The sequence below is a fragment of the Anarhichas minor genome, unplaced genomic scaffold, assembly GCF_050575085.1.
Source record: "Anarhichas minor isolate MPS153535 unplaced genomic scaffold, ASM5057508v1 ptg000017l, whole genome shotgun sequence".
In the NCBI taxonomy this organism is placed as follows: Eukaryota; Metazoa; Chordata; class Actinopteri; order Perciformes; family Anarhichadidae; genus Anarhichas; species Anarhichas minor.
The window spans coordinates 13,146,692-13,173,693 of record NW_027466463.1 but is presented as its reverse complement, the minus strand read 5'-3'; the positions used below and the strand labels follow the sequence as shown (position 1 = coordinate 13,173,693).

The window sequence follows — 27,002 nt, the reverse complement described above, 5'->3', positions numbered from 1 at the left end:
ATAGAAGGTGTGAAATCACTGAAAGCAAAGATAATATTTACCTTTTATGAGTAGTTAGCTAGTGGAGATTTACAGCTGCAATTATGGACCATATTGACCGATTGGACACCAATAAGATCAGAGGTAATACGTACAAAGCAGCTTAACAGTATACTCTGTAGCCTGTAGATTCTGACGTTCAATTAAACAAAATGATATCAACCAGAAACATGTGGACAACTTCCATGCATAGTCTCCAATGTATTGCAGTTGTGCCCAATTTATTCTTTGTATGTATACAACATTGACCCAGATGGTAAAATGGCAGAATTCTAAATGTTAACGTTTGATATTAATCACAGTTCTCAATACAATATTGCTTTGGATATTACTGTACAGTACACAATTCAACCACTATTTACACCAAGGCCACTGACAGGAACACTATTGATATAGGCATATCAAATAAAGTCTGCCTCTTTGCCAGTTTTACTCATTGAAAATAATCGACAAAGGTCTAGAGAATCCACAATATTGAAAGACAGGCATATGTTCTCTCTAATGAAAGTGAGGACATGGTTTCAATACCAAACTCTTTCTTGTTTTCTTTTTTTTAGAAGATTTGCAAAGATCCTTCACAGCCCATATAGGTACAATTGTTTTTTTCAGCATAACGTAAGATAATATTATTGTATTCGGGACTTACATTTAATACTGTAGTGTGGCTAAATATCACCATGAAGTATAACCCCATCTACAATCTCTTGAATCTCGTGTTATGCTTATCAAATATCATGCAGGATATACTTTCATCGAGGTAGCGCAATTTCTATGAAGATGGTCTTTCATATGATGTGTCGCTTTATAAGGTTGCAAAGAGCCGCGATTCTGACACACGTCAAACAAGTTTGAGTAGTAAATCCAGCTCTTATGATGTGTTCGCTTCGTTTACCGCAACGGGCAGTCCGGCACGGGCGTAACCATCGGAGTGTAGCCGATTAAACAGTCCTTGAAAACCAAAAAAGGCCAATATCCTAACTCATTTGACTGTAAGAGCTTAATCAAGTAAGGGAAATCGTATTGAATACCAGTAATTCCAATTACATCAGCAGATAACCTAACAAATCGATATGTTTTCCACACTGCACCGCCCAACATGTCGTGTTTCGAGACACTCCGGATCACATAAACAAACGCACCCCACTGCACATCGCGGATGTGACGTCAACGCGCTGCAATTCAAACTTCAGGAAACGAAAGCGTTTGGTTAGGAAACGGTCTTGTTGTTATACACGCACTGGTTTCAGGAGATATCTACTGTTCGCTGTATTTGTAAGTGTAAAAATATGATGTATTCATCCGTCAATGAGCTTTATTTTCGTTGATTTGTAACAACATTGACAGCGTGCAATTAAAACCACGTAACGTTAGTTCATTAAAAGCGTTCAAGCTAAGAAAAAAGCGATGATGTAGGTTTATGTCAGTTTTATCAAAGGTATCTGCTTAATATATGGTTATTTTAAATGTCTATTGAATTACATATTTAGATATTTATTATATTTATTATATCACGTGCATTTACTTTTATTTATATATATATATATATATACACAATTAATTTACGGTAAAGATCGAAATTTAAATCTCTAAAGCGTATTTCATATTACTGTTAATATTTGAAAGAGTGTATGCCAGAATTTATAGTTTATTTTGAATGTTTCATAAGGATTTAGCATTTACAACTTTTCATTAGTTTGATTATTTATTGTCCAATTGTATTCAGTAAATGTAACTCAATGCATCTGGTAAAGTTGGCATAAAAACGTCAGGTGGAATTTCTCGTTTCCCTTTTTTTTTTTTAGAAGTCCAGGTTGCTTCCTCGGCGCCCACCAAAGCAGCCATGACATCTAAAGGTGCCAAAGAGACTATCGTCACCCGGTTGGGTTTCAAATCCAGCAGCAGCTCTGCCTCCAAGGCTGAGGCGGAGCTGGAGAAAGTCAGAAAGGACAACGCTCACCTCAGGAGAAAGATTGATGAACTGGCCAAAAGACTCGCCAAACCACCCGACTCGGACAAAACCAAGCTGCTGGAGGTAAAAGTTAATGCATTGACGTATTTCAGGTTTAACTTGAGAATCGCCTGTCTGTTTGCTTTTTTCCCCTTCGTATTTTAACGTGTATGTGTTTATCTCATGCTGTCTATTTCAGAGGATCCTTTCCCTCGAGACGCTGCGAGAGAGAAACAATCAGCAGTTGCTCGTTAAAGAGCAGGAACTAGAAACAACGAGACAGCAGCTGTCAGCCAGAGGAGGAGAAGTATGTACCGAGAACACATCGCTGCAGAAATATATACGGCTAAAAATCACATTTACAGTAGACCAGTATAGATGCATCCATCTAGATATCCTCTGTCAGCTTGGGACACACAGACTGATTTGGACATGTTGCCCAGGGTCTTCTGGGAGCATTCCTCAAGTTGTGAAGAGTTGTTGCACTTATTTGCCATCATATATTGGTGGCAGAATACTGGCAGAAGACAAAAGAACGTACTAGAATCTCACTGAGCTGCCATAAAAAGAGTTGGGGGGGGGGGGGGGGGGGGGATAGCGTCTATCCCATTTTGACAGCAGCTCAGCTAAAGGATGTTTCGACAGCCCAAAAAAGAGAAAAGCATACCAACACATGGTGTGTATGCTGTTCACTTGATATTTATAAACCAACTATCTTTCACTGTTGTGGGTCTGTGTTCATGACACCGCGAGATACATTGATGCTGTCTATTCGAGCTTGTGGCTTCTCCTTCTGAAATCCTGTTTCTATTGTTGAAGAAATCCTTTTTGTTCTTTTTAATTCAGACTAGTCACAATGCCATCCGGCTTTCTACTTGGAAATGGCCTGCTGGTAAATGGGGAATATCAGCTATTGATTCCCCAGCCATGGTGAATGTGTACTTTTGATGATCCTCATCAACAAAAGTGCTAAACACCAGAACTGCTCAGTGGGGCAATGTGAGCAGCAATTGGTTGGAGAAGAGCAAAAACCGCCTCTGTATAAACAAAGGTTAAAAAAAAAAGGTTGACGTGGTTTTTGTTTATTTATAGTGACGTGTATTTCAGGTGGTGGCATCACTGCAGGCCCAGCTGGAGCAGCGGAGGAAGGAGGCCGAGCAGAGAGACGCGTTGTTCCAGAACTTATCACAGGAGACGGGGAACCTGAAACACCAGCTGGCCACTGTGTCTGCCCGGTGCCAGTCCCTGGAAACACAGGCGGTGGTAGGTTGACCAATCACAGCCCCCGTACCTGTCGAGATGTTCTCATTAGTTAGAAAAGTTAGCGCTGCTATTTAAGTTTGTCTCCTTTTTTTTTTTCCAGGTAACTAATTATCTGATTGGGAATGTGTGCCCTTCTAATAATGCACTTGGCTTTAAAATGTGTCTGATGAAACTACTTTTGCTGGCGCAGGCCATGAAAAGCGTTAATGGTATCATGACATTGATAATCAAAGGGCTTATTCGGTACCTTTTATTTATTGATGACAAGCCCTAGGGTAGTATAGAGAATTCTATTTTGGGCTGTTGGTGACACAAATGTGATGAAATGGAGGAAAAACATAGATTTTTAGAACTCTGTCCTCTGCCACACAATCTAACATCCCCCGATCTGAGATTGTACACATCCATAGTGCGCATGCAGTAGACATATATTTGTTAAATTCAAAAAGAATGTGCACAAATTTCACTTTAGTTGACAACTAGAGTGTAACAGAAAGGTGCTTTAAAGGAACAGGTGGAACTTGTTTTTTGGATAATCGTGGCTCCTGTTTGGATCAGTTGCACCTACGATCTGTAGCGTTGATGTCATCAGGTTATTGTGCGTTTCAACAGAAACCGTTACCACTGCATGGGAGGAGACCTGTTTTGGAAATACAGATGCATCCATTTCTTTGTCCACTGGGCGGCACTGTGGGACCTCTGATTGTTTTCCTCGGCCGCTGACGTTCCCATCTCTCCGGGGAATGTGTTGGGCTGAGAGCTAAAGGTGCAAAGTAATACGTGACCAAACGTGATGAATGTAGCTGCACGGTCCACGGTTCTCTTTCTTCAATCAATAGCTCTACAGTAACGATATAATAACTTTGTGCAAGTGACACACTCTCTATACCATTGTATAATTAATGCACCCATGGTCGGCACGAGTGTAGGCTCTCCTTCCGAAAGGCAGCACTGATTCCCGGTCAGCCCTTTGATGCTTTGAGCACAGCAGGCCCTCACTGCACTCTAACAGAATCTGCTTGAGGCAAAGTTGGCAAAAATGGCAAGTGATTCAGGAATTTGGATGGCTAAAGACTCGGAGATCACGAAGCTCTGGGTCGAATCCAGCTTCAACATCGTTTGTTGTTTGTTGTTTTTGGCAAATTAATTAACCTCTAAATACAATTAGAGGGAGGTGGAGAGAGTCTGTGACCATAACTGTATATATAAAATGATTTAAGAGGCGTTGGATTTTTTTACATGATATTGTCATTTGTGTATTCTTAAATAAAACACTACATAATATACATATATGTATCGATATATAAAATTGGGAGAAAGACAACACCTTTATCAAACTTCCAAAATCAGTTCATTCACTGTGTACTTCATGTGAACACCAACAACTGGCAGGCTCATACCCGATGTGGATGTTCCTAAATAATGAAAACAATGGAACCACTAAATGTGGTCCCTGTAGATGCATTATTGTTTCAATTGCGGCTAGAGCCAAAGAGATGGGAGGGGCTAAAGAAAGAAAAGAGATTTTCAGCAGAAAGAGACGGATTCAGTTTCTTTTGTTCCTTTTATAAAGGTCAGCCACGTGCTGGAAACACTGTCTTTGAATCTAAATGTTCTCCGATTGTTTGCATAACTCCTGCTTTGGGTTTCAAGTCACTACTTTTAGACTCACGGTTGGAAGGTTGGGTAAAATGCAGATTATTCAAACAAATGGATCGGAATACTTGTGATCACGTCGTCCTTTTGTATATCGCTGTCTCACAGGAAGTGGATGTCCTTATCTCTCTCTCTCTCTCTGTCTTTCCAGTAATGTTCCAGCCGGGACCTTTCCAAGCCTTTTGGTTTAGCTCCTTTTCGTATTACTAGAAATAATCCGACCCGCATACCCCTGACCCAACCTCTCCCTCGTTCTTGGAGTCACAAAAGCTATTAGTCAGGTTTAGCTTGTTTTTAAATCCATCTGGAAAAAGTCGACGAGCTGAGGGTGCTCGTCTGGACGTGCGAGAGCTCACGGAGATGATCGTTTAGAGGCCTATTGTTGTCAAGGGTTTTCTTGAGCTTAGGCCTTTAGTGGGATCAGGGTCAACTATGAGACCTCAGACAGGCTTTTAGGAATGGATGTCGAGGAAGTAACTCTAGGGGGCCCTGGGGTCATGTGGCTTTTATTTATTATTATTTATTACCAACTCATAGGACTTGCTAATTCAAGCCGATCAGATAGAAGTGTTGAAGGCAATACTGTGACTATCAGACTTTTAAAAAAGGTGTTTTTCTCTCTACAGAATGGACAAGTACCTCCTGCAGACTTGGTGTTGGTACAAGATCAACTGAGAGACGTGAGTCAGCGTGTTTGAACGTGCCCGTTTGCAATTTAACCGCTTACTTTCTCACTGTTGAAAAGTGCTTTTGGACCACAGCTTCGTAACAGAAATATCTTGCCCATCTGCCATACATTTCTGAAGTATTTCATCCCATAACTCGGTCGAGTGCCGTGGGAATGAAATGATTATCTGAGGTTTGCTGTTCAATGTCTAGGACAGAGGACACACGAGGTATTATGTGTTGAGCCCTTGTCACGAAACCAAACTTCTGTCTCGGCCATTTTCCAAAGACAATACAGATGTGTCCTTGAGTTGAACATAGGCTAGTACTCCAATACACAGAATAGAGCGTGTCGGTGTCTTGAGTTGTGCGTCTCACCACCAGGCTCTTGAGAAGAACCAGCAGTGGCTGATGTACGACCAGCAGAGAGAGGCCTACGTCCAGTCCGTCGTGGCCCGCACGCAGGAGCTGGAGCAGCAGCAACAAACCAAACAAGAGGCCCCTTCAGGTGGTGAGAAATAGCCACAACACTAAACATTAAGCAAGTGGCGGGCTTTGGGATAAGGAGATGAGGTGAAGAGATGAGATGGGTTATAATCCTGGAATTAAATCTTTTAGTTTGGCTTTGACCGTGAACACAGACGCCGCTTAGTACCGAAATGTTTACATTTTGAGATTAGCTTCTTATTTTGTCGACTAACACTTCTGGCCTCAGCTCCCGCTGACTCAGCGAGTCCAGAAAAAGAGGTTCAGCTGAAAAGCCACTATGAGCAGCTGCTGTTGGGGGTGCAGAAAGACTTGGAGCGGAAAAGGGAACAGGTTACCAGAAGCCAACAGGAGCTCAATGGGCAGAGGGAACAGGTAAATGGATCTTTATTTGATTACTGTTCACAACAGAGCTCTGTTGGGAGAAAATGAATAGACAAAAAAAGTAGGCAGCGTTCTGAACTTTGCGTTGTTTCCGCGGCTCTGCAGACCTCGAAAGCTCAGGCTGAGCTGCAGTCTCAGAAGGAGCAAATTCGCAGGCTCCAGGAGGAGATGTCAGCGCTGCAGAGGAGGTATGAGGACAAGTGCAGCGATCTGTCCTCCTCTCTGAGGAAGTGCGAAGAGAAGAGCAAAGAGTCGGAGGACGTAAAGATGCGGCTGCAGGCAGAGCGACACGGCAACAGGTAAAGCAAAGTCTGCTAACAATAACAGCAGTTAATAGGTTTTAAAACAAAGATTTCCGTTCTAGTACTTCATAAACAAACAAGGTTATTCTTAATATGTATGTGGATTACATAAACATTGCATCCAGACGTGAAGTGTGTGAGCAGAGAAAGGAGACGTCCGAGCGGTCAGACAGGATGAGAATGGAACTGGAGAATATGGCCGTCCGATTGGAGGAGGAGAGGAAGAGATCCGCTGAACTCCTGCTGCAGGTAACGCCCTCGTTCGACCTGCGACGGTTTAAATGAAACGCCTCATCCCAGGTGTGTCTGAATTGGAGAAGAGTTAAATGTGTTTTACTGGTGATGTGGCCTCCACAGGTGAATATGCTGCAGAAGTCTCTTCTGAGCCAGAATGAAGAACAGAGGAGAATCGCAGCACTGGAGCAGCAGGTAAGCACCGTCGACGTGTCAGTCACACTTCACACAGGGAGAGATCTGAAAAAACAAGACGATGTGTCAGCATTAGCGATGACACAATTTGAACGTTCACGGCCCAGTTATGAGAAGACAATCCTTCAGTACGTAGTTGTAACTGTTCTGAGTGACTAACATTTCCTAAACGTAGTGAAATCCATACGGATCCCGCGTGTGTAATTCAAGCACAATGAGTTCTTGTCTCTCTCTCTCTCTCTTCTCGTGTTTTTCTAACCTCTCCGAAGATCCAACTCTCCGCCAAGGACTCTGAGGATGAAAAGATTGATCGTCAGAGCATGCAGCACCAGTTACATAAGGTGCTGAAGGAGCTTCGCAAGGCCCGTGACCAGATTACTAAACTGGAGTCTGCTGTAAGTTTTACTGGACATCAGAGCCATCATTCATTTATCTTTCAGAAATACAACTTCAGTCTACGAAGTCGTTTCCTTCTTTTAATTGCATTTAAATGGAAAATCTTCTCATGAAAGTTAAATATACTTTTTGTATCGGGCTTCATCAGCGTGATATTTTGTGTTTCAGAAACAGCCGAACGCCCGTTTCTCTGAACCCAGCTCCTACAACAACTTTGAGCGTCTTACTATCAACGGCCCTCCTGGTCCTACGTCTCCCTCAAAGGTCCCCGACCTCCTGGATGAGAGTTTCCTGGAGTGCCCAAAGTGTCGGGCCCCCTACCCCACCAGCCGCCACAGGGACCTCCTGGCACACATCGACTACTGCCTAGCCTGAGCTAGAAGAAAGTCTAGACCAGTGGTTCCCGGCCTGTGGTTCCCGAGGGGGGGGGGCAGCCCGATAGCAAAGCAACCATGCATACAACACAAGCAGTTATTATGTTTCTTAACATATCCAGGCCTCTAAAATGTTCATTCAAGACAAGATCATAATATCCGTTCAGGAACTTTATCCCCTGCAGGGTTGTTTTTTTTTTAAACACCGTCATACACCGACTCCGCTAACGCAATACTCCTGTGAGCAACAATGGTGAGTGAATTATGTATTCTAAACTCACCTGGAAGGCCGCTTGCGTGGTCGCCGACCGATTTTATTGTTCTCATTTCCAAAAGCTGATTTAATGTGCGACGTGGCTGCAGCCTCGTGTAAGATGATCAGTCTGGAACTCCTGCCGTCGTAATGATCACTGGATACAAGTTTCTGATGCGTTCAATAACGGGAGATTATAGATGTGTTCCAAGCACGACTGTGTGTTAAGTTCCCATAAACAAGATTCATTTCTTAGATTAAAATGGTTCCTTTGCCCGAGAGTGGGTTGATATCCAAACGGCTTCAATGAATTATTATTATTGTTATTAGTAAAAACACTTTTTTTTTTTTTAATGTATATAAATGGGAATCAAGGGACATTCTTAAAATGCTGCGTATTTCATCACCGTATGACTTTTTAAAAGTCTGTTTTATGCTGAATGAATGTGACAACTTAAAAAAAAAAAAAGTTTTATTTTGCCAGTATGATACCATCAGGCCAAAGAGCGATCTGATCATATTCCTTCTATATGTTTTATTTCTGGGGGTCTTCCTCTGTATTCGTGTTTTTCAGTGTTTTTCAGCTCTTAGTGAATTTTATTTTTTGTGTATTTGATGAATTTATTTATTCTCGGGTTGTTGTGTTTTTTTTCATACAGGCGAGCTACTGTCTTTTTAGATAATGAAAGCTTTGCATTGCTACTTATATATCACTGTCCATTGTTGCGCTATTGTGATGGCCCTTTTTGTGTATCATGGGATGTATTTAATGGTATTGAGTAAAAGTTTACAAACCGGCTTAACACAGTATAAACCAGCTGTAAACCTCCACTCCTTAGTTTCTTGAATCCATTCTTTGGGGGTTTTGTCCAGCTCCTTCCCTTAAGATGTGTAATATTGAAGGCATATTTACATACTTCTGAAGAAAGATATATTTTTACAGTGTTAAGGGGGAAAGACAAAAGAAATATGTTTATGCTTCTTGTGTTCTCTGCTGCATTCGTCCGTCATCACTGTGGACAAACGTTGCCTCTTACGTTTCCAATATAAAGCCCGGTGGTGTTTCTCTGTCTAGTGTTTTGCAGACAGTTGGACAAACCTCGCTGAACCATGTGACCATGACTGAGACATAACCCACATCGTTTGATTTGTCTAAACTCAACCAGATCATAAACCTCTTGCACATGGTGCCAGGATGTCCTTGTGTTCTTCCCTGCTCGAGTGAAGCTCGCATTCACCTCCGCTCTTCAAGCCTGTGGAGGCTGGAATGAGATTGCATGAGCTAATTCCTTGTACTAAACTATTTAAGGCAGGGGATTAGTAAAGGTCCTCTTGGCAGGGGATACGGGGTTAAGTTGCCTTCGTGCCTGCCATGTTGGCAATGTGACTGGACAGACTTAAGACAGACAGACACTGCTGTACTGTCATCTTTGATTTTACATCGCATTGTTTTGGATGACCTTATTCCGTTTTGCCGTTGTTTTTAAAGTGTGTTTTTCTAATCATGTGCTCCAAAGTTGTTCTGCCATGCACTGTACTGTACAAAAGTGTGCAATAAAGATCTGAATCCACTTCCAACACACGTCTTTTGCGTACTTTGTGTCACATCAGTGTATTTCAGGACCAATGGTGTTTTGAACTTTTACTTTGCCAAATACACAATCTTTGCTTGCTTTGTCTGTTTGTTTTTTTACCAGTTTATATTTTTCATTGCTCGTCATCGGAAAAGTGAAGGCCGAGATAAAGGTTGATGAGCCTTGTGTGTTTTGACTTTGTGTTGTTTACTTAATCTGCACTTTGATACTGAAGGGATCGGGCATCATACGTGTATTTCAATTACCATCGAGGCGACTATAACAAAACAAAGTAACTTATGTAGAAGACATTTTGTCACTTTTAAATAATGCTAAGAAAGAAAATGTCCTCGAGCAGCGTTCTCGGCTCTGTGAGGCCGATGAGCACAGTGGTGCTTAAAGCTAAACGCTCTGGTCTTCATGCCGTTGTTCAGCAGGTAGAATGTTCACAGTGTTCATCATCTTGGTTAGAATGCTGGCATTCAAACACACAGTGTAACTGAGGCTGATGGGAATGTCATTAGTTTTACAATTCATTGAGCAAATGTTGAGATATTTCATTGGAGAAGTGAAATCTTGGACCTGCTGGTGACAGTCAGACACAGTTTTAGGTATTTTTAATCTTATTTAGACATACTAATGTACACATGTAATAAACATACTTAATATATATTCCATTAAAAACTTGCACTTACCATGTGTTATCTTAGGTGCTCAGTATATAGGAAGCTGTTGCTAGAAGCTGATTTCATGTAATTGCTTTTTTAATGTTTATTTGTGAAATGTGAAAAGTCCCAAAAAAAAAACACAACACTAAATTCTGCATGTACTTGTATTTTGATGTGTTTTGATTGACTGAATCCAAAGGCAAACAACATGAATTCATTATTTGCAGTCCTGTAATACAGATAAATATTTCAAGGCAATCAAAAATTGAATGAGCCAACACGGTATGAATGTTTTATTTCAAATACCGGATCAAGAAGTATACATCAGATAATCACGTAACAACCAAACTACTATGCCTATATAGCACGCAACTTAATATGTATGAAGGTTTAACAATATCTACTTTTGTGCTATAAGGTATTGTATGTTTTCAGTGTAAAAGCAGAGTCAGTGACTTGTGAACCTGGTTTTGTGGTAAACACAACAAGATTTTCATAACAGATTATTTGTCACATTGGCCTGCTCCACAAACTCCAAAAATTTACTTTTCAGTGATCGGATGTGTCTTTTTTCTCTCACTGGAACCAGTGGGCAAGGTCCACTGGTTTTCATGACGGATGTTGTTTCACACAACTCTGAAATTCCTCATCTTTCCTTTCTATTTACAGTTTGTGTGAATGTGACAGTTTATGGTTTCGCCATTTTTAGAATATTTTAAAAGAAGAATGGGCTACTTTCTACTTTCTACAGCAGAAGAGAGAGAACTCTGGTGGGATTTAGTCCAAGACGAGCAGGCGGTGGTGGTACACAGTCCCGGGGGGGGGGGGTTGCTTCATGAATCAATTTTTGGAGTGACAGATTGGTTGGACACGCAGAAGCCTGCAATCGAAAAGGACACAAACATTTTGCTCACTACAAATTACCACATGATGATCTCACACATGCACACAGTATACAATATTTATATATATATATATAAACCCATGATAACCTAAATATAAACATCTGTAATATAATTAGTGATGTTTAAGCTTTATTACTGAAAACGTGCATCTTATCATAACCAAATGAGGATTCAGTTGGTCTCACCAGTGTGTTCGACGCGTCTGTATTTGCCCAGCAGGCAGAGGTCCCTCTTCTTCTGCACGACATTGGGCTGGTCCTCCGCCCTCAGACCAGTCGGATGACGAGAGAATATGAAGGAGTAGCTGTCCAGGCAAGTGCCGTCAGAGTCTATCAGTCTGCAGGAATAGTGGATGGCGTAGTTGTCATAGTCGGTGTCAATCACCCAATGGTCGTCGTCTGTGAGCAGAGAAGGGAGGTTGCAAAGGAAAGAGAGAGTTTAGATTGTTACCGAACCCTCTTTTTATAGTGTGAGAACCATTTTTTTAAACTTTTGTGATACGTGCAAGGCCAAAAAAATAATATGTACATCTCAGAAGTACTCTATGCTTCAGAAGTACTTTGATGTTTTGCATATGAAGACTTTTTTGTTCACAAGATAAATACCGTTTCCAATTGAGGTAAAGATCTCTTTAACATTCGACTTGAATACTGACTCATGTGAACACACATAGAGGTACCCACTTTTTCTTTTTATCTAACTCTCATTATGCCATCATCATTGATCGGTGTTTGAAACTTCAGACTTTGTGTTTAGAAAAGATGTGGTTATCTCTCTTTCACATTGATTGCTTTCTGCTTAAAGTGGACTTGAGTACTTTAGTCAATCATTTACACAAAAACAGGGGTGGGAGTTATAAAAGAGTCCCATGACGGCATAATCAAGTAAACAGCTGATGCAATTATATCGATGGGTATTATGGGTAATACTACAATTGATACTGAAAATGTAAGTTTACTTTAAAAACACAAGAGTTTTGTCAGCACTGGGATGATGATATTCTAGAGATTGCATGTGATGTCAGAGTTATACACTCAATTACATCTGGACCCCCTCCTTGTAAGCATTCGGTTTGATTCATTCTCCAGGGTCAGGGTCACAGAGAACCAAGTGCTGCAGTTGATGATTAAAGTAAATCAATAGTTGTCTGGAGGTCAACAATCCCTTTTGCAATTTAAATGTCAGTGACTCCCGGCCGACAATGCCAAAAGCTCATGCTAATAAGCTGCCTGGCCGTAGATTAGTAGGTAAAGCCTTGAATTTATTGTTGTTGATTCCAGAAATCCATGTCAGAAATTCAAGTTAAGTCCTATTCAGGTATCAATGTTCCTGAACTTACTTCCAGTCTGCAGGTACGATGCAGCTCCCCAGTACTTCATCCTGAACTTGGCAGGGTCAGGAGTATCCTCAAAGGTGGCAAACATGCTGGCACACATTTCCCATTGGCTAGAGGTCAAAGAGAGAGAGAGAGAAGGACATTACGAAAGATGAGATACAATGGATTAGATAAAGACTGAGTTAAGCATAGAGCATGCGGCACATTTGCACAGTCCCTGTGGGGGAAAGGCCAACCTTCACTGTAAAGAACAGAACTCACTTTAAAATGATAACTCTGCCCTCAGCAGTGGCAGTCATTTTGCCTTCAGTGTCGATATTAAAGCTCGCCACGATGTTGTCAAGTAAGAACAAACCTTCTGGGTCCTTCTTTCCTACGGCGTACCACGTCCCTGTATACTATGAGAGAGAAATCCAAGTGTAAGAGCACGTCGCTCCTCAATGCTTTTCATTAAAAGTAAAAGAACAAAATATTTACACACAGTCTACTTAGTATTACATAAAATCCTTTAAAGCAGAAGTTGTATTCCCCATACATCCCAAATCCAAAAAAAAACTACCACAAAGCAAATGTAAACTTTTCGATAGACCTAAATAAATCTCTTCACACTGCTCACCCTTGTCCTGTCAAAGTTCTGCATGACCTGGATGTTGGCCACCTGGCAGTCCTGGGCCCAGGAGAAAGCCAGGAGACAGAGGGCCACAACGTACCGCAGCATTCTACCTCAGAGGAAGGAAAAGGGAGCAGTGACAGAGAAGGACGTGTCAGCCACATTGTTCATTCGAGTGTCATACAACTCCTCTAAATATTTGCCGATATGCTACAAACTTTTGTGTGAAGAAAAAAATGACTTTTGCAAAAGCACATAATCCTTCATTTAAAATGTTCCGTTCAAAATGTAAAAGTTAAAAAACAAGTCCACTGTCAATGCATACCTGTTTTTAAAGTGGAGAGCTCACAAAGATCCTGGCATAGCTGTGTCCTTATATACCGCTGGCTCGTATTGCGTAACATCTTCTGGAGATCTGAACCTCCCCTGCTCTCCCCACAGCTAGCTTGCCTTCCATTGGACAAACGTTCGCATAACTGCAGCCCCCGGATGCTATTGATTTGTGTGTTCTGCACATTGGCCCCACCCCCCACCCCTCTGTACCCCTTAAAAATGTTTTTCTCCTGTCAGAATCGAGGCTTTCTTGGTTCTTATGAAAGCAGCTGCCAGCAAAGCCAAGAGGACCATCTGGCACAAGCTGTATGCATGTGTAGATACTAACACTTGTCACACTCCATGACACACACGGGCATACAACTACTCTTTGACGTCATGAATCTAAGTGTTTTGCGTGCATGGACTCAATGAACCCCCTTTATTTATGAGAAATATATGGATTGTACTAAAGACCTGCTTCAGCGCTTTCTTGTATAGCAATAACATGTTTCAGTGGGTGTGCACGCTTTCCGGCAGCATCCATATGATTGCATCACCCGTTGACTTGATTTTTGCTACCGACTGACCCTTTTAGGACTGTGTTTGTATAAATGGTGGCCAAAGTGCACTTTAACCAAAAAATATAATCAATGTGAAAGAGAGATAATCACGTCGTGTCGACGCACAAATTCGGGGGTTTTAAAACACCATCGATGATGTTTAGATAATGTGACTGAGCTCAGAATACTCAGAATACATGTTTTTGTGTACTTCTGTACGTGTCGAAAACAAAAGACGAGTCCAAGAGAGCTAAGCGAGCTAATGCTAATGGCCCCATGATGATGTAATCACATGTGTACAAGAACCTCTTTATTTACCAGACCAGGGTCAAACAGCTTGCGTCAGTGTTTTGTTCTGCTGTTCCAGGTTTGTGCGACAAAACAGCATCACTCACAGTACAAACATTCGGAGGCATATAGTAACTACTCTCTAATACAGGCCGGTATTTCACCTGGTTTAAATCTACTGTGGCAGGCTTTTTATAAATTGATGCTGTTATTTTACGCTGAGCTCATGTAGCCAGTCCTCTGAGGGTTTTGATTGAATAAAAAGAGCACAGCACAGCCAAACATCTGCAGCTTGCATAACCAAAGCCCCAGCCAGTGGAAAACAGGACAATCACTCATTTTCAGCCGAAATAATAGCAGCTGGAATTTGGCCAGAGGCAACATTTCATAATCATGAAGATTGGCTGAGAAACTCTATATACGATACGCCGCCAGGCTTCTGCATGCATTCTATATTTTGTGGGCAGTATAGTGGTAAATGTAAGACTCGGTTTCTTGTTTTCATGTGGTGTGAAACTTAGGTTTTAAGTGGGATTAGGCAAACAACCTCATTGTTAAATACACTGCTTTGGGGCTTTAAAGAAGGCAATGATATAACAGTGAAGTAGTGTTTTGTCCACTCACCGAAATATGATTTAGCAATTTAAATAGATTGTACCGGTGTAGTTTATAAACTGAAATTACTTGATGACACAGATTAAACATTGTGGAGACTGCACCAAGTTAATTGCATCACTTAAGGTGTTTTTACAGACTAATTAGTTATTTCTAGCACACTCTCGAACTATTGCTGTGTGTCTGACATCACTGTGTCCGTTCGCTGACTGTTTACATTTGGTCCCATTCTCATCCCTCTCAGTCAGGTCATCAATTGGTGTCTTTAATGCAACTGGTTTAACTGTATCTTGACTTCAATGTGCCGTCATTCTGTAGTTGCTTCTTGTAGCCGCTGTTTAGTAAAAATGACATAGTCTCAATTTAATAGGTAGTCAAAAAAACGCACAAAATTAATTAAAAATATCTTCATTCTACTACATATATTTGTTAACAATAAACACAATCAGGAAAAATACTGATATAACTCAATTTCATTAAAGCTAGGGTTGGTAATCTTGAAAAACTTGGCAAAAGTAGGCTAGATTTTTGACAATATCCAACCGAAAAACCCTAGCCCAGTGTTGCAAACTCTTTTCTAATGATAGTGGCTAGCAGCACTGTAGCTCCAGCAGTCGCTAAATCTAGCGAGAAAGTCAGCAACACTGAAAGCTCATCCCTTCGGGCCTCCCTCCAAAAACACTCCCTCAAAATGATTGTAATGAATGGAAGAACATGGCTTAGTACTCACAGCTGTTAAGCTAGCAGCCTAATGAGAGCAGAGTAGGCACAGGCAGGTGAATGGACGGCTTTATTACAGCCCCGCGATAGCCACAGATACTGGATCTTGTTTTTCCAGAGCACTTGATTCATTGATTGCTGTCAGGATGGAATGAGAATTTCAACAAAAATATTAAAAATGTTTCTAAACTAGAAAACAAAATATTGGAACTATCGGAAATATGTAATTATTCATCATATTCATCAATATATTTGTCTTGCCTCTGTTTTTCCTCTCTCACGCACTAACATCCAACTAATTTCTCCTGCTGTGAAATGAGCTGCTCTAATTGGTTTCCACTATGTCTCACATCCACACACACAAACACACACACACACATACTCTCACACACACACACACACACACACACACACACACACACACACACACACACACACACAAACACACACCTTTTGTAGTTCTCCCTTGATTACCTTGCCTTAATCCCTACGACAAAAGCTAGTGGGGAACTCCTCATCTTGCCAGCCTGCCAGCAGCTAACCAGACAGTGCACTCAGTTAATAATAGCCAGCCATCTTTGTTTAGGGCTTTGTTCCCAGACAACCAAGTCCAACTAATTGGCCAATTTCCAGTTCTGGGACAGATACCTCCATGATGATGGAGATCTAATTAGAGCACACAGGTAACGGCTGCTCACACATTTACCAGTGCCATTATGGCTCTGAACTCCACCGCTGCCAGTGGCTGACATTATTTCGGTACATCCTCCTCCGTAGCAACAACAACAACAACAAGGATCGAGCAGTGGTCATACCTAACACTAGGAAGTTAGGCTACCTGAGGCAAAGGAAACCGGATATAATGTCTCCTGCTTGCTGAAATTGCTCATCAATACGTGTTGGGATACCACATTGGATATTTGACTAATTGGAACAGAAGGCTACTGGTGTAAGTCCAGTACCTGGGCTAGTGGTTGGAGTTAAGTATTGCTAAGGTGTCCCAGTGTCATGTATAGAGATAACTAAGTGGATTGGTGAAACCAACCTGAACCACTGAGGTAGTCTATTGTTGCCACTGTTGTTTCTTCAGTGTTGTGTCCACATGTTTGTGGGGATTTGGGGACCAAAGACGTCGTTGGTCTTGAGCATCCTTTCACACCCTCTCCTGGTGTAGGCAACCCGACATTTCACCTGAGGGCAGCCCAACTCTCTCACTTGTCGCCCGATATAAAATGATCTGCGTTGGGATTTGCGGGTTAAGGACGCTTAGAGCAGAGGTTTTAATGTCATGACGTCACATTAATTAGCGGCCACTCTGATCCTTTCAGCCTCTAAGCCGCGCTCTGTCTTATTCTGTCTGTCGGTGGACACGGGATGTGTCACTGACTCCCTCGGGGACCGTGGAGGAGAATGCTACTGATCCACCCAACCCTGTAGGCCACAGCACAGCTTTCCCTCTCCATTTTGACTTGCCCCCGCAGGTGATGCTTTTGTGAAAAAGAGAACGGGAATATACAACACTACTCGAGTTCAAAATGGCAGACAAGGACAGCGTGGAGAAATACTTGGAGAACAACCCGCAGTTCGCCAAAGAATACTTCGATAAGAAGTTGCGCGCTGAAGCCCTGGCCGTCGCCTTTACTGCGACTCTCGACATCAAAGACACCGCTTCCTTCAAGGATGTTAACTCTGTGCAGGAGGCCGCCATCATCTTCGAGCTGGTCCAGGAGTTGCAGAAACAGGGAAAGATGGAGGAGTCCCTTCACAAAGTGATGCAAAGAGTTGCCCTGATCTTACAGGCCGACAGGGTCGGTTTTTACATCAACCGAGCGAGAAACGGAATACCCGAGCTCTCCTCTTGCCTCTTTGACGTGACGCCAACATCCAAATTTGAGATAAACATGGTGAATCCGCAGAGTGAAATCGTGTTCCCTCTCGATATGGGCATCATCGGATTAACTGCGACTTACAAAAAGCCACTAAACGTACCTGATGTCTCAAAGGTGAGAAGTTAGGCCATGCCCGAGCTCCGTAGAGCGCGCGCTCTCCAAGAAAGTTGTGTGTGCGTGACTCTGAAGCTGTCAAACATTAAGTGGAGATGTGTTCCTTGTTTCTGCGATGTTATTGGTGAAAATTGCCCCTATAGTATCGGTGGGTCTTTAAAAACAAATCTTCTTTATGTGCTTGATTAATTGTTAGCTGATGGTTGTTTGCTAGAGTGAAGGCTACACAAGATGTTGTCCGTAAAGTAGTTGCCTGTAGTTAAATTACCACCACACTTGTTTGTATTCACTGTGGAATCATGGACACCATTTTGCATTTTGGTCGACTTATGTTTATTTGTAGCCTGACATACATGATGAGTTCCTTGCTGTTGTTGCTTTGACGATAAATAGCTTCAAATACTGATATTTAAATATATTTGTGATACACAACTGTGATGCAATGATTAGTGATAAAACACATTGAGGGCAAGGGTTTTATCTTACTTCTACATGTTCCTGTAGTTTTATGACTTGTTTTTATTATAAGCATCAGTTTTAGCTTCAAGATTCACAGAAACTCACAGAAAATATTAGAATTATGTTTGAATTCATTAATACCAGCCCTTTTAGGCATCAATTGGACTGTCAGAGTAGTTAGCTGAAGAATATTAAGATATACTACTTACCCATCTTGAATGCAGCATGAATGTCTTCTGCTTCCAAGTGTGGCCAATACTCAAATACTGATGACTGAATAATCTTAGTTTATTTATTTAAAAGTAAGATCAGATAACATGCTGCCCTCTATTATGTGTATGTTAGATACATGCGATTAATGAGCGTATGAAGCCATTTAACTGTATAGAATAGTGTAATCCTGCTGTTTTACATAAGTGTTTAATATCCACCTGGATTCAACCAAACCTGACTTGGAAGTTTTTCTTTTTTTTCCCCAAAACAGAATCCAAAGTTCTGCGACTTTGTGGACAAACAGACTGGATACCAGACCAAATGCATGATCACTTTCCCTCTGATGGCTGAAAAAGAGTGCCTTGGAGTCATCGTGGCACTAAACAAAATAGGAGCTGACTCGTTCTCTGCGGAGGATGAGAAGGTAAGAGAATATACACTCAGACAGTCACTCTTATCCGCAGTGATTTACTGAGTGAGCTGGAACAGGGTTGTGTTTTAGACACTCTTTCAGTTATAAATTAACTTGAATTTGAGCAGCTAAAGAACACCATGTTTTTTTAGGAATGTATGCCACTTTAAAAAGCCTGCGTCTGCCATTTGAAATTTGCAAATAAAAGATTGCTGCAATTACATCTCACCAGTAGGGTGTAAAACCCTCCAATTATGTCAGTGGGAGCCAATCAGACCTGAGTGAACTGATTTGGCTGCTTTTGAACATTCAACTTGAATAAAGGTGTAATGAGATAACTGTGAATATGTTATCTCTTTAGAATATAAAGGAAAACATTCATAGACGGTTATTTAGAATCAGTAAACTCCCACCGGGGCAAAGGATAAACTGGGACAGATGGAAATGATGTTTTCACCGACTCTTGAGGTTATAATGTGAATCAAAGCAACTGAAAAAGAGAGAAAGGATCTAAAGAGAGGCAGAAATGATGCAAATGCTTTAACAGCTAAGGTGCAAAACGGCTGAAACTTCGGTGTTCTTTGTGTCTAGGTTTATACTTCTCTTTCTCTTTACATATTATCTCCAAAAACCTTTAAGAAAAACACAAATATTTGTGTAATTTGCGTAAAGATCAGCCAAAAGTGGACCTAAAAGACGGTATGAAGTTTGACTTGCAAGAAAGAGTTGTGTTTATGTCAATGTTTTATTGAATCCATCAAATTAAAAATGTAATTCTCAGGATACTCTAAACGCCCAACATGCTATTTTACAGTTTACAGTTCACTGTTAATGACAAATCCCAACTTTGCTGTGGGAAATGTAGCCATATGGAACCATGCTTCTTCCAGCAATCTTTAATCTGCTGTTGTGTATTGATGAAACCTCTAATCTCATCTGGTCATTAGCTCTTCCACAAGTACATGAACTTTGCCCAAGTCATCAGCCTGCAGCATTACACATCCTACATGTTCAACGTGGAGTCCAGAAGGAGTCAGGTAAAGTGAATCTCCCACCACTAGGCATCGATGAATACTCTTGTCCCTGTTATTTACCTGTTGGTGTTTCTGATGCACCGAACAGAGCTCATACTACATGCCACAGCTAAACATTTAATCACCCACATGCATTGCTTGTTCTTTCTCTCGTAGGTGCTTCTCTGGTCGGCCAGTAAAGTGTTTGAGGAGTTGACAGACATTGAGAGACAGTTCCACAAAGCGCTCTACACTGTAAGGGTCTATCTACAATGCGAACGATACTCAGTGGGCCTGTTGGACATGACCAAAGAGAAGGTTGGTCTTGCAGAATCTGATTCAGTTTCGTTCACAGGATTGAATAGGTAGCGTTCATGGCTACGGGCCTAAATAACTTTTATTGCATGTGGGGTTTTTTTCCTGCAGGAATTCTATGATGAATGGCCGGTGAAACTGGGAGACGTGGAACCCTATAAAGGACCCAAAACGCCAGATGGCAGGGTAACAAACTAACGTTTTTCTCTTTTTTAAAATTCAGTTTTTGTGACGTGTCGCACTTTAAATCTGACTCGCTTCATCTTTTTATTGTCTAAGCTGAAGATGAATCAATCATTTCTAACAGGCTTCTGCTTTTTTTACACAGGAAATCATCTTTTACAAGATCATTGACTACCTCCTGGAAGCCAAAGAAGAAATCAAAGTCATACCGTGAGCATCCACTCAAACGAAATACAGCATTAAAAAAAACAGATGAAATTCAGTCACTTGGGATAAAAAAATTATAATCAAAGACCAATGTTCACATTTTTTAAATGTCTTATTTTAAAATAAAAGTTCTAACTCAGTATCAATACAAATCTGATCTTCCACTCAAATTAACAAAAATATAAATACGTGAAGCATTCATGCTTGTCTGCAGACAAATGAGGGTTTCTGTTATTTGGGTATGGTTTCTGTAGAGGCAACATAATGCATAATGAGAGTCAGCATTGTTGAACTTGCTTCTCAGAGAATAACTCTGTATTTTTCTCCCTTTCATGCTTTTTCAGTGGTCCGCCTGCAGATCACTGGGCTCTAGTTAGCGGCCTACCGACATATGTTGCAGAGAATGGCTTCGTAAGTCTCTCACTGTTGCTGCAGGGCAGTTTATTATGAGAATGACTTGAATTATAAAAGCATAAAAAAAGCATATCTACATATGTAATATAGCAACATAGGAAAGTAGTGAAACAAAGGGCGCAGGAACACATTTAGTGCAATGTTACAAACAACAGGGAAATGACACTTCAGTAGGAATGCTGTGCATAGAGTGACTTGGTGCAGTTATGAGTCAATTTATGGCACTGAATACAGTAATCAACACAGCTTAGATAAAAAACTGAATTTAATCATTTTCATTTATTAAATTCCAATTGTTTCTGCTGTCGTAGAAAGTTTAACATATTGCGACAAACATACTAAAATACCAAGTAAATAAAACATGATTTATAATAATTAAACAGACAAATATTCTTTTATTATTTAGACAAAAGATTGATCAGAAACAGCAGCTGTGAGTAATATTGACAAAGTGCCAGACTTTAACATTGTTGTGTCGTGTGTCTTCCTGCAGATTTGCAACATGATGAACGTGGCTGCAGATGACTTCTTCAATTTCCAGGTGAGGAGACTTCTACTCTCCACCCACATAAAGGATGCACGCAGCAACACACACCAGCGTCGGTTATGACACACTTTCTCACATTAAGACCCTTCCCTTTACAATATGCAGTTTCATATATTTTCTATATCCTGTTGTGTGTTATGCTCGTATTCAGGAAGAATGGTTTAAAAACGAATCGCGAGGTCTAAATATTTTCATTTTAACGTCTTTCAGAAAGAGGCTGTGGACGACACGGGTTTTGTCATCAAGAACGTTTTGTCGCTGCCCATCGTCAACAAGAAGGAAGAAATTGTGGGCATCGCCACTTTCTTCAACAGGAAAGACGGCAAGCCATTTGATGAACACGACGAACAGATCACTGAGGTCAGCGCCGTGCATTCTCTCTCTCTCTTTATATTTTCTGTCGCCATCCTTCGGATATCACGTCTGTCTTGCGTGCGGACACATACATTGGCATGTAAATGAAGAGAAAAGTTGCTTCTTGCTTGGTTGTCTATCTTTTCTCTCATTCCCTTCTCACTCTCGTTGTTTCCTCCAGGCCCTGACACAGTTCTTGGGTTGGTCAGTGCTGAATTGCGACACATATGACAAGCTGAACCGCATGGAGTACAGGAAAGACATCGCCCAGGAGATGCTCTTGTGCCAGACCATGTGCACCAAAGCTGAGATACAGTCCATTCTGGTCAGTATCAAACCCGTGTCTTTCCTCCACGTTTTCTCTCCAGAAGCCTAACCTTTGATCGCTCAGCATTTGATCAAGAGGAGACTCGGGCAAGGGATTAGAAATAGTCAAAGGTTATTGTGCCATGAATAGCTATTTGAGTAGCATTCCTCCATAATGACCTATTGGAGGGCTAATAAAAGGTCCGATGGAGACAATGACACAGCAGTTACTGCTTAGAGCCCTTGTCTGAAATTCCAGCTGTAAATACCTGTGGGTGATGGGTTCATGGGTTCAACGTAAATGCCATTATAACTTCTTGTTCTATCTTTTTTTTAACCAGAACACCAACGAGAAGTTCGACGCAGAGCCTGAAGACTGCGAACAGAAAGATATGTACAAACTGTTGGTATGTTCTGTTTGAACCTTGACGACAAAAACAACACTCCAATGAAATGAAACGCTGTGACACATACGATTATTACTCACTTATCAAAGCTTAAATGTATGAATAAGACTATGAATTTGCATATTGATTCACTTAATTAATTCATATCAGCATTATTCAGGATCTTAGGAATGGATTTTGGAAAGCTTCATTTATTTTCAATCAAATTAAATTTGATTTCAAAATGTAAAATATTCTAAAAAAAAAATGTTCTTGACTGTTTAACTGCCGTGAGACTGACGTTGTGGTCATCGGTACTTTTTGAGTATTGAATGGTTCATGGGTGTTTTTTGTTTCAGAGAGCAACCTGCCCACCAGCTGACAACGTCAACGGAGAGAATCTGTACCTGTTCTCCTTCAGTGACTTCCCCGTCTCAGAGTTCGACCTCATCAAAGCCGGCATTCGCATGTTCTTTGAGCTCGGAGTTGTTGAAAAGTTTAAAGTTCCCGCAGAGGTGAGTCACGTAGTCGCAGGCGCTTACTTCCATCTGTCTGCCCCTCACAGGATTCTCTTCCTGGTTTCTGGCGGTGCGTACGGCATAGTATTGCGAGATGCTGCTCATTGTCCAGCTGTCTTTTGTTTCATCCAGACTGGGGATTTTAATAGTATTTATTTGAAAATGCATATAAAAAAAAGTGAGCAATCGATAAAATCAGATTTTCTTAAAGAAATTTGAAATGCAAACATATAAACCATGTGAATCACTTCTCCCTCCCTCCCTCCCACCCTCCCTCTCTCCCTCTCAGACGCTGGTCAAGTGGATGTACACAGTGAGGAAGGGTTACCGTAGCATCACCTACCACAACTGGAGGCACGGCTTCAACGTAGGCCACACCATGTTCTGCCTGCTGCAGGTAAGGCCCTGCACGACATCTGCAGAATCGACATTAAACCCAACAGCTCACAAAAATGAGTCGTCTCGTGTCTTTTCTTTCTCCGCTTCACAACTTGTCCGTCTCTTGCAGACAGCAGGTGATGCTGTCTGCAAGACAGCATCACCAGCATGACTGAACCGTTTGTGTACTTTGGTTACAATCTATAGCCACTCCCCCAAACACCTGCACATGATAATCCATGATGTATCTCTTCTGCCTACAGACAGGGAGGCTGAGGAAGTACTACTCTGATCTAGATGCCTTTGCCATGGTGTCTGCTGCTTTCTGCCACGATATCGACCACAGAGGAACCAACAACCTCTACCAGACAAAGCAAGTCAAAACTGTAATATAGTTCTGTATCTGTGCTTTGGAAGCATGGGCATGTGTGTGACCTGGGTGCTTTTCTTTTTATTTTCTTTAGGAGTTCGTCTCCTCTGGCTAAACTTCATGGCTCCTCCATCATGGAGAGGCACCATTTGGAGTACAGCAAGACGCTCATGGGTGAAGAGGTACGACAAATTACACGGACAATAAATGTAAAAATGGCAGACTTCAGAGGTGGCACACACATTTTCTCACCGCTCTTTCGTCGTCTCTCGCAGAGCTTGAACATCTTCTGCAACCTCCAGAAGCAGCAGTTTAAGAACGTGCAGCACTTGTTTGATGTCTGCATCATCGCCACTGATCTGGCCCTTTACTTCAAGTAAGTTCTTTGAAATACTCAGACTGGCTTATTAAAGCTGATGTTGCTCAAAGGTTTTAGCTGCCGCCGGTCTATGTTCATCCGTCTACGCGCGTGTTTTCCTTTTGACTGACTCTGTAGGTTTCATGGAACCAATGTGTGTGTTTGCTTAGTGCAGTTGGTCTGACTGATTGTTTATCTGCTATATCTCATCACGCAGAAAGAGAACCATGTTCCAAAACATTGTAAATGCCACAGAGCCAATGCCAGAAGAAAAAGAGGCCATTGACTACATTTCCAACAACAGCACCAGGAAGGAAATCGTGATGTATGTACCTGATTCAAGCCCAAGATAATACAGCTAACAAAATGTATTTGCGGGAAGATTTGTGAAACAGAAGACCCTTGCATCATCAGCAGCAGGGTGTCCTATTGCCCTACCTGACTGTCTGTCTCTCTATCACCTCCAGGGCCATGATGATGACAGGTTGCGACTTGTCAGCTATCACCAAACCCTGGGAGGTACAGAGCAAGGTGGGTGGCCTTCACAGCCTTCACATCTGCTGATTGAAAAATCTATATAGAGTGACATTATTCATGTAACTTTGTTCTGCTCAGACCAACTGAGCTTGAAATATGTTTGGTTTTTAGCTCCATTACTTTAGATTTATTACGTTCCGGAAAATATAATAAGGCTGCAGTTATTAGGCTGTATGTTTTTTGGGTTGTCCGTCCATTTGGGTCCATTTTTGTAAACGAGATATCTCTTTAAATTCGGCGCAAACATCCACTTGGACTCAAGGATTAACTGATTTTGGAGGTCAAAGGTCAAGGTCTTCCATTTTTTTGTGATATCTCAGGAACACCGTGATCTAATTTTCTTCAAATTTGGCACAATCATCCACTTGGACTTAAGGATTAACTATCATAATTTGGTGTTTAACGGTCACCGTGATCACCAAACACAAGTTTTTTGGCCATAACTCAAGAATTCATACGATGATTATGACAATTCCAAACACATCTTGTCTAATGGGATAGCTATTGACATTTTGGACAGACATGGACGTAAACTGCAACATGACTGATTGGTAGAGGCATACAACCACAAGGCGGTAATTCTAGTTTTCCTTTTGAAAATAATATTAGAACAAGTGTAGAAGAAGATAACACAAGATAAAAGAATGTCCTTGTTCATGTTTGCTTCTCATTTGCAATCATTTCCTCCCAACGTTTATCCTTAATTCCCTTGTATCATTCTTTGTTCCTCTTGTCTGTTTCCCTACAGGTTGCTCTGATGGTAGCTGCTGAATTTTGGGAACAAGGAGATTTGGAGAGATCTGTTTTGGACCAACAACCAATTGTAAGGTTCATACCCCTCTTGTGCCTTCTCTTCCTTTCACATTACTATTTTCTTTTAGGTTTCTCAGGATTGCTCTTCTTTTCAAACTCTCCCCTCTGTCTCTCTCAGCCCATGATGGACAGAAACTGTTCCGAACAGCTACCCAAGATGCAGTGTGGTTTCATCGACTTCGTATGCTCATTTGTGTACAAGGTAAGAAACAGCTTTTTACGTTTGCGCAACAGAAAAATGAGGAGTATGATTATTACACACACTGAAAGGGAGGTGATGGTTTCAAGATGGATCTCAAGGCGAGAAAAAGACACATGGGTTTTGCAAGAAGGGAGTCTGGCCTGTGCTCTGTGTTGCAACACATTATCTGTAACTGCTGGAATTTAAACACAGCCACAGGCCAAGAGGGGCATAACAATTTAATCCAGCTACTATCTGATTTTGATTTCCAGCAAAGCACCATAAAAAACATATTTTGCCCACGAGTTGTTTTGATTCAGTTTCAATCCAATACATTTTTATACTTTCAAAGAGCGCAAGCTCTACAAATGTAAAATATAAAAGTAACTAACTCAAGTCATTAACCTCACCCTGAGGCCCTAGTTTGAAGTGTGACTTCTATTTTCCAAGGCTATAACATTTATTTCCAAGCTCACCTCCGACTGTGCAAACTGTAAAGCCTGCTGCGGATGATACATTGTTGAAAAGACAGAGAGGTGTGGATTCAACTCAGTGGTAATAGAGCACTTTGTAGACGGGAACAGAAAGCAGCATGCACGCCAGATCTATAATAGGAGAAAATTACCAGAGAGTGAAATCATTTCTCACACTATTTTATAACTTTACAGAGGTGTTGTTGTAGCTTCAACCACCTTAGGTTGGATCACAGGATGTAGAGCAAAGAACCTGTTGAACCCAGCTGGCCCCAAGAGGAATGTCAGCTCGCTGTTTTTCAGGATGGTATCTGGACAAGAAGACACACATCCATATAAATCAAGATGTGTCAGTCGTCCCTGCGGACTTCTGCTCTAAAAGGGAAATGATGTATTTGCAACACCAACCATTTCCCTTCCTTTTAAGTTCTTCTCCCTCAATGTGGACAACATATTTACACCCAGTGTATTCTTTACCAGGAGTTCTCCAGGTTCCACAAAGAGATCACGCCCATGTTTGATGGTCTGAAGAACAACAGGGCACAATGGAACGGGCAGGCTGAGGTTTACAATGCAAAGATGAAGGTCATTGAGGATCAGAAGAAGAAACTGGAAGAAGATGAAGCCAAGAAAGGTATAAAAGAAAAATCTGTGCGAATTGGTCCAGTTGATGGCCTGATAGAAGATCAAGATCCTGTTTTAATACTTCTTTCTATTTGTGTGTGTTTATCTAGCCGGTGGAGATGCAAAGTCAAAGACCTGCACCGTCTGCTAA

The 27,002-nt window shown here is 41.4% G+C and overlaps 2 protein-coding genes across 3 annotated transcripts; one reads left to right on the top strand and one right to left on the bottom strand.

The window, feature by feature from the left end:
• Nucleotides 1-1,236: 1,236 nt before the first annotated feature.
• On the top strand, nucleotides 1,237-27,002 carry pde6c (phosphodiesterase 6C, cGMP-specific, cone, alpha prime). 2 transcript variants are annotated; one of them, XM_076093736.1, is made up of 31 exons: nucleotides 1,237-1,311; nucleotides 1,842-2,071; nucleotides 2,187-2,294; nucleotides 3,095-3,250; nucleotides 5,533-5,586; nucleotides 5,957-6,080; nucleotides 6,303-6,433; nucleotides 6,548-6,741; nucleotides 6,870-6,993; nucleotides 7,102-7,173; nucleotides 18,734-18,886; nucleotides 19,822-19,911; nucleotides 20,065-20,205; nucleotides 20,314-20,388; nucleotides 20,531-20,595; nucleotides 20,937-21,003; nucleotides 21,500-21,547; nucleotides 21,764-21,913; nucleotides 22,089-22,232; nucleotides 22,555-22,620; nucleotides 22,959-23,114; nucleotides 23,407-23,514; nucleotides 23,759-23,868; nucleotides 23,960-24,047; nucleotides 24,141-24,241; nucleotides 24,441-24,548; nucleotides 24,691-24,754; nucleotides 25,509-25,583; nucleotides 25,692-25,775; nucleotides 26,708-26,861; nucleotides 26,962-27,002. In XM_076093736.1, the coding sequence occupies exons 2-31, from the start codon at nucleotides 1,880-1,882 to the stop codon at nucleotides 27,000-27,002; spliced, it is 3,243 nt and encodes a 1,080-aa protein (XP_075949851.1). In that variant the 5' UTR covers nucleotides 1,237-1,311; nucleotides 1,842-1,879. The 2 variants fall into 2 exon arrangements, with proteins under 2 accessions (XP_075949851.1, XP_075949852.1); XM_076093737.1 differs by lacking the exons at nucleotides 1,237-1,311; nucleotides 1,842-2,071; nucleotides 2,187-2,294; ... (5 more) ...; nucleotides 6,870-6,993; nucleotides 7,102-7,173 and adding an exon at nucleotides 17,323-17,790.
• rbp4 (retinol binding protein 4, plasma) lies at nucleotides 11,272-13,397 on the bottom strand. The gene is made up of 5 exons (XM_076092988.1): nucleotides 13,296-13,397; nucleotides 12,941-13,077; nucleotides 12,683-12,789; nucleotides 11,529-11,741; nucleotides 11,272-11,318 (listed from the first exon to the last, which is right to left on the bottom strand). Exons 1-5 carry the CDS (start codon nucleotides 13,395-13,397, stop codon nucleotides 11,272-11,274), a joined length of 606 nt encoding a protein of 201 aa, XP_075949103.1.